We start from the raw sequence: 7,821 nt of genomic DNA on the forward strand, positions 1-7,821 counted from the left end.
TATATTTTTTTAAGACATGCAAAGGCTTAAAATAAGTTTTTTTAAAAGTTTTCTTACGATTTTTGACAATGTCTCGGCTTACAACAACAAGGCATAGGAATGGAACCACTATTGTAAACCAGGGAGACTGCCTGTATGTACTTTCATAGATTGTGAGTGAGTCATGTTAAGTTTTCTAGCGTGAACTATCTTTATTATGCAGTTTCCAATTTTTGACAGGCTCAGTGTACCTGAGAACACCCCATTTACTGCTGTTTTGAAGTTTGCTGCAGAGGAATTCAAGGTTGCACCAGCAACTTCCGCAATAATTACTGATGATGGAATAGGTATCAATCCAAGTCAGAGTGCTGGTTAGTGACTTTTCTGTTTTGTTTTCTCCTAGTATTGTTTGAGCTCATACAAACCATTCCTTTACAAATACATTTCCATGATGTTTTCTAGTTAAGTCAAATCTAGGTTTGAAAAGATAGTTTTGTGCAGTGTTGACGGTGGTTAACTAGGTGATGAAGGCAAAAAATGGCCTTTACTTTTGCCATTGATGATTGCTTGTTTTGTTACTAACAAATGCTATCAAAGCATTATCATCAGTTTGAATACTACAGCGGTCCCCAGTATTTGTGGGGGATGTGTACCAGACCCCCCTGCGAATGGTTGGAACCCCTATAAAAATGCTGGGCACATGTCCGCAGTCTTAGAAAGTCGACCTCCACGGTTTACCAAGGCAAATGGGCGATCTACTGTGACTGGTGTCTTAAACGGTGTTTTTCTCGGCTCGCGACCTCTATTCAGTGAATAGCAGACTTTTTAACCTTCCTCAGAGACGAGAAACGTTTGTCTGTTTCTGCCATTAGAGGCTACAGGGCGGCCCTGAGTTTGGTGTTATGCCTTGAGGGTATGGACATCTCCCGTTCCTGGGAACTTTCCCAGCTAGTTAAGGGGTTTGAGCAGTCGAGTTCTCCTAGAGAGCTCAAGCCTCCGATGTGGGATGTTTCCTCGGTTCTTAAGAGTTTCACTAAGAGTCCATATGAGCCCTTGCGTCGCTCATCTGACAGGAACCTGATGCTCAAAACAGTTTTCCTTCTGGCTTTGGCATCTTCCAAGAGGGTAGGAGAGCTCCACAGTCTGAGTTATGAGGTGAAGCACACCAGGGGTTGGGGGTCGGTGTCCTTCAAGTTTGTCCCGGAATTCATGGCCAAGACCCAAAATCCCTCGGTGCATGAGGACAGGTTCACTTTGTTTTCCATTCCATCACTGACTGACTTTGTGGGTGGTGATGCTCAAGAGCTTTTGTTGTGCCCTGTCCAGGCCCTGCGTTACTATCTTAAAAGGACTCTGCACTTTAGACCAGGCTGCCGCAGGCTTTTTGTTAGCACAGGCCTTACAAGAAAGAGGTGTCTAAGAATACTATCTCTTTTTGTATACAGGAAGCCATCAGACAGGCATACTTGCCTCTTGATGATTCCATGACCACGTCTGTGCAGGCTAGAGCGCATGACGTTAGTGGTATTGGTCCCTCTCTGGCTTTCAAAAAGAATTTGGCTGTACATAGTGCTGATTGCTGGTACTTGGTTACGCCAGTCCACGTTCACCTCCTTCTATCTTAAGGATGTTGCCCACAGATCTGCGGACACGTTTTCCTTGGGTCCTGCGGTGGCTGCCCAACAGGTTGTGTAACTCATGGTTGCCCTTAACAGGGCACCTTTGTATCTTCCCTAAGATGATTGTGTGGATGAGAGAATGAGTGGGTTGGCTGGTCTCCTTCTTTCTCTCATTCCTTTCCTTCTTCCTTCGGGCGGTTTAAAGAATAGACACGTCATTCGCTGGACTGGTCTGATACAGGTGAGTAAGGTAGTCATACTGATAGTGTGGTTGTGCCATATACAAATACCTTACCCGCTATTTGGTAGCATATGCTCCACTCCTTGGCAAGGAGGGGTTAGGAGTACAGTGGTCCCCCCGTTTTCGGGGGGGATGCGTACCAGGCCCCCCCGCGAATAGTTAGAATCCGCGAATGTTTGGAACCCCCCTCTAAAAATGCTCATAAACTCCTATCCTGAACATGCAAACACCAAAGTATCCCTAAAAAGACCATCCTTCATCAAATATACATAAAATATCCTATTATGGTTCATATTAATCTTTGAAATATTATTAATACTGTTTTAAAGTAAATCTTACATTTTATGTTTATACATAAATACATACTATGTACGTACTGAATGACTTAGTTACGTATGTGAAAATAATTCAGTCCCCCCATAAGTATTCAGTCATGCACGTTTTCTTTCATACTGTTACTATTTGAGACATCCATTTTCTTTTTACAAGGGAACAATTGTAGTAAAAATAGAACAATTGTATGTGAAATCACAAATACCAAATGTCTACTTAAAGTATTATCCTACATCAAATATACTATTGAATTGGTATTATTAATATCTTTTTAAAGTAATCTTAAACATTTTACCATTAGAAATATATAAACAGCCAATAGCAGAGAGAGAGAGGGATTACATAAAACCATTAAATTCGTTGACCATTGTATGGCATTGTTACTTTCCCAGCTCCGAGCATCACTGGAGTTGAGGTAGGGAAATTGATACAGGAAAAGACGAAGGGAAGAATTTTCATTTGAAATTGGTTATCGTATTATTACTACTTCTATTATTATTATTATTATTATTTGAAAATAAACATGTGCATCTACCATAAAAAATTCTCTCATCTCAGTAAGAAAGAGGGGTTATCCTTACAAGTGAAATGGAAAGGTCATTTTCATCTCTTTAAAATACTACCATTATGAATTTTGTAATTATTATTACAAAATTCTAAATTATTATTATTATTATTATTATTAAATAACTGAAATTATCAATAAACATTTTACATACTAGTACCATAAAAATTCTTTCATCTCGGTAAAAGAGAGAGAGAGAAAGAGAGAGAGTGTTTATATCTCTGTTCTCTCAAAAAATACTTATAACGCTTCCAGCGAAAGAGAGGGAGGGTGTTACCACTATGACACATTATCTTGTGTGGCAAAAGAGAGAGAGAGAGAGAGAGTTAACCTTAATTAAAAGTGACATGGATAGATTACTATTGTACTTCTTTAAAATACTAACACAAAATATGAATTTTGTAATTACAGTTATTATTATTATTATCATTATTATTATTATTATTATTTGAAAGTATTAAAAACAAATAGTAAAAGTACTATAAAAAATCTCGAGTCTCAGTAAATGAGAGAGAGAGAGAGAGAGAGAGAGAGAGAGAGAGAGAGAGAGAGAGAGAGAGAGAGAGAGAGAGAGAGGGGGGGGGGGGAAATTTCATGAGCACTTGATGGCAGCAACAAAACAGCTCCTTCCCCCTCCGGTCACTTAACTTGATACGTATATCTGACAGTTTTAGTACCTGGAGTTAGAGAAAGAATCTGACTGGGATTTCCTTCATTCTTCCATAATTTTTTAAATTTATAAGCTAAAATCTTACTAATTCACTATGGTATTTTCTTTAATGAATTGATATTATTGCTGTATAAATTAATATTAATATTTGAAAATAGTAAATCATTTATTTATCATACAAAAAAACATACATCTTTGTAGTAGAGAGAGAGAGAGAAAATTATTATTTTTATGTGATATCATTTAAACTTATTAAACTTAATAATACATATTAATCAACATTAATATTTGAAAATTAGTAAATCATTTTTGTATCATAAAAATTTATTTAGTCATGAAAATACACATCAAAGTACACTAATTAGTGATTATTTTCGTCAGAAAATTCCGCGAATGGCCGAGTCCGTCCGCGAATAATTTCTAGATAGGTTCCAAAGAAAAATCCGCGAATGTGTGAGTCCGCGAATCCAGAGAACGCAAATACGAGGGGAACACTGTAATACAAACCCTGGTTTCTTGGTTTGTTATTGGACAGTCAAAGTTTCTCTTTGGTTCCCTGTATGTCACTCAGGGTCTGAGTCGTTAGATATCAATTTATCTAGCTTCTCAACGGGCTTCAGTCTCTCCAAAAACCCTTCCTTTTGAGAGCTGGACTGGTGGGTAGGCCCCCAGCCAGTCTAGGATGTCTTATACCTCCCTCCAAGTATGAGTTTATCCTATTGTTAAGACCGAAGGTTTGTTTGCATATGAATAAATGACAAATTTTCTAAGACAATTTGTATTTTTCATAGCTACAGACCTGAGGTCTTAACATTATACTGCCCGCCTGTAGCCGCCCCTCGGTGTGTTACAACATCCTGAGTTGGGAAAGACTGATGCGTGATCATAGGTGAATGGTCTTCGACCATCCTTCACCCAATCTACGCATGCGTTGCCAAATATCACAAGATTCCTTGCTTTCATCTGTTTTTTTTAACTGGATCCAGCTAGCGCTAGAAATTATCCTATTCTATTGTTGAGACCTCAGGTTTGTAGCTATGAAAAATACAAATTGTCTTAGAAAATTTGTCATATTAAAACTCAAGAAAACCCACTAAAATGTTTATACCTAGTTTTTTTAATAATTTTATCACAAAAAGTGCATTTTATGATGAAATTGATAAAAAAACAGGAATTTATGGATATTTTTCTTGGAAAAATACTGCGAATAGGCGAATTTCCCACGAACAATGCGGGGAAATGTTCTAGAGAGAAATCTGCGAATGCATGAGTCCGCAAATCCGGAGAACGCGAATACGGGTGGTTCACTGTACGTATATCATTACAGTAAAATGAATTATCCACATTGTCATTGCCTCTAATGTGGTGTGACACCAAGTGTCTCTTTGGAATTTTGCTTGTCATGGCTTTTGCTGTACTTTCACTTACTAATCTCCTCTCATCTCCTAACATAACATCCTGACAACCTGCAAGGCACTAAGAGTAAGGTGTACATCTAGGAAGTTCTATTATGGTTACCTGTTGTGCCAAAATATCATTTAACCATATATGTACCTAATTAATAAACCATTTAGTATTATGTAGTATAAGAAATTACTAGACTGGAGTGTGTAAGAGGATAGCAAAGATATCTCCCATGGTTACCCCAAGGAAACAGCTTAATAGTTGAGCTTATATGAATAAAACCAGAAGAAAATTCTTTAAACTAAATATAACTTGATCACTTTAGTATGTATGTATATGGAGCAGATAAGTGGTCAAGATTATGTTTTCTCAGAAATGGAGGAAGAATTTCTATTAGTTTTATAGAACAAACTATGCTGTGAATGTCAAACATGAGATTTCTTTTAGATCCTTTAAATCAGATGGTTAACTGTCTGAAACAGTTATCAGATAATCAGTCCAGTACTTTTCAAACTACAACAGAAATGTTGACCTAAGAAATTTTGATAATTGACTACATTCTGGGAGATTGAAATCAAATAATTTTGGAATTCTTAAGGTTAATATTCAACGCTCATATATGGAATACCAGTGGAGTCCAACCTACATTCAAAATTGAGTAATAATTAATTGGGCAAAGCCTACCTATAGCCAAGACTAAACATTTATTGTCAAATCAGGAAAGGATGCTTTTTCCTACCAAAACCTTTGCTGTGTAAATTATGCTGAAGATTAGGATACTACAGTATTTGTAAAAAATGCCTTGTCAAGGAGGTATGTGCAGCTTGCTGATCTAAAGGTATTTCATACACAGGATCAGTTTTGGTAACAGAACTGTAATGAATCATCAGTTATTTTAGAAAGAACATAACACCAAAAGAAAAGAAAGCACTTGAAAATAAATCAACATAAATAAGTATGTTCTGTGTGTAAAGGTCAGCCATAGCCTTGGTGCTGCTAAAGTTGAGGCATAGATGTTGGTGAAAATTGCTTCTTTCAGGCCCTGGTTTTATTAGAAAGAGTTAGTGAACTATATGCCTATTTGAATGCTGTGACCCATTCAGAGAACTGGTCCTCTGTTTATTTTCTGAGTGCTTTCAGAGATATAAATGGAGAATATAGCACAACTGAAAGTTATGGCCCATAAATTATGAGCAATCTCCACCTTTATGGCTCTCAAGCACAGTATGAATGTGACAACCTTCCTAAGGGCAGGCATTTGGAGGTGCCTCTCTACTTTGTCGCAGTTCGGCCTCAGAGGGTGTAACACATTTATCTAGATGTTTTTCCTTTGGCCTCATAGTCACACCTAGAGTGTACAAGGCTCATTGCAGGAAGGGCTGTTAATTCTTTTCTTTTAGCTTTCACTCTCCCTGGAACCCTCAAGAGCAAAGGAGGCCAAATACACTTTGGTGTCATGGTTAATATTTGGGTCTTTGGATCATTTCCTTTTGTAGAGTACAAATTGTTGCTTTTCTATCCAAAGTCCCTTTGAGGCTGCTAGCTTGGAATAACCTGCTTCAGGCCAATCCTTTTTCTGGTGTGCTCACTTATAATGTTATAATGTCTTCTGGATCACTGAGTATCGACATCTGTGAAACCTTTCCTTGGATTGTATTGTGTACATCATGTAATTTTTACCTACCTTATTTTATCCTTAAAAAATCAAATTCAGTTTTTCAATTTCATGTTATTAACACAAATTATGTTAGAAATGATCTCTTAAATACCTGTGTTCACTAAAATTTTCACTATACGTAATTACTGTTTCTAGGTGATGTACAGTATTTCTTTTTAATTACCTAGTAAGAAAATTGGTAATCTAGAATAAACATTATATTTGATGACTAAGTTAGAGACTGTATAAATATGCACTGAAACTTAAGACAAAATGATTATTGCAATTGTTTTTTTATTCACAGGAACAGTGTTCTTAAAGCATGGCTCAGAGCTACGACTCATTCCTCGTGACCGTGTAGGGTCATCATGAAAGAACCTTCTTAAGTAAATCAACAAATTTGTCTTTGGAATTTTAATGCCATGTTATTTACCAAGAATGTGTTGCAATTTATTTCAAATTATATTTTTCAAAGTCTTATTATCTCATTTAATTTTTGACATTAGCTTAGATCAGTTTATTTTATATATAGTAATCAATATCATAAATGGCATACAGTAATTTTTGCAGGTATGTAACTACAGAATGGTATATAGTACGTATTATATGTTAATTGTGTTGTTTTACTGAGAAAAATAATTTGTTGGAATTATCTTTTCAATAAACTATTTTAAATAATATATTCATATGGTACTTGCCTTAGGTAGCAAAAAGATGTTGACAATTTCTTTATAATATTTGAAAAAGTAAATAGACTTTACATGTTTTAATGTTGCTGGCAAGTAATGATGTGGTATGTATTCAGAGGCACTGAATAGTGGGGCCACTGGTCTTCTTGCTAGAATCTCCAAGCTCTGAGTTTCACTTTTATTTTCTTTCAAGGAGTCCAGATGGTTTCTGTGAATTAATCTTACTACCATGAAACTTTTCTACAGGATTGTTGTAGTTGGAGGAAGTGCTATGCATGTAGGTAATTAAGATGTTTAATACCCTACATTAGATATAGACTATTCTCATAACCTCTTCGGGTTGGGGAAAAAATTTATTTTTTCCAAATAGTGTCACACCAGTCACTTTTATAATACAGTAGTACCTCGTATTTCGAACTTAATCCGTTCCAGAAGGCTGTTCGAAGTACGATTTGTTCGAAATATGAAACAAATATCCCCATAAGAAATAAAGGGAATCAGGATAATTCGTTCCAGCCAACCCAAAAAGTCCCCCTTTTCACATTTTTTCTATTGCTAATGTGTTCAAAAGTTAAATCAAGAGTGTAAAGTAATAAAACAGTACATTATATGAAGTAACATTTTCTAAATTTTATTTTTTCTGTGTACGATTCACACGAACTGT

The 7,821-nt window shown here is 36.2% G+C and overlaps 1 protein-coding gene across 1 annotated transcript in view; it reads left to right on the forward strand.

Annotated features, from left to right (window-relative positions):
- The window catches only part of LOC135200331 (ubiquitin-fold modifier 1), a 29,359-nt gene extending 22,213 nt beyond the window's left edge, over positions 1 to 7,146 (forward strand). The window contains exons 3-4 of the mRNA XM_064228894.1: positions 220 to 350; positions 6,773 to 7,146. Of these exons, the coding sequence (XP_064084964.1) occupies positions 220 to 350; positions 6,773 to 6,840 (199 nt within the window). The 3' untranslated portion in view covers positions 6,841 to 7,146. The remainder of the gene's footprint in view (positions 1 to 219; positions 351 to 6,772) is intronic.
- The last annotated feature ends 675 nt before the right edge of the window (positions 7,147 to 7,821 follow it).

This window comes from Macrobrachium nipponense, chromosome 26 (genome assembly GCF_015104395.2).
Source record: "Macrobrachium nipponense isolate FS-2020 chromosome 26, ASM1510439v2, whole genome shotgun sequence".
Taxonomy (NCBI): Eukaryota; Metazoa; Arthropoda; class Malacostraca; order Decapoda; family Palaemonidae; genus Macrobrachium; species Macrobrachium nipponense.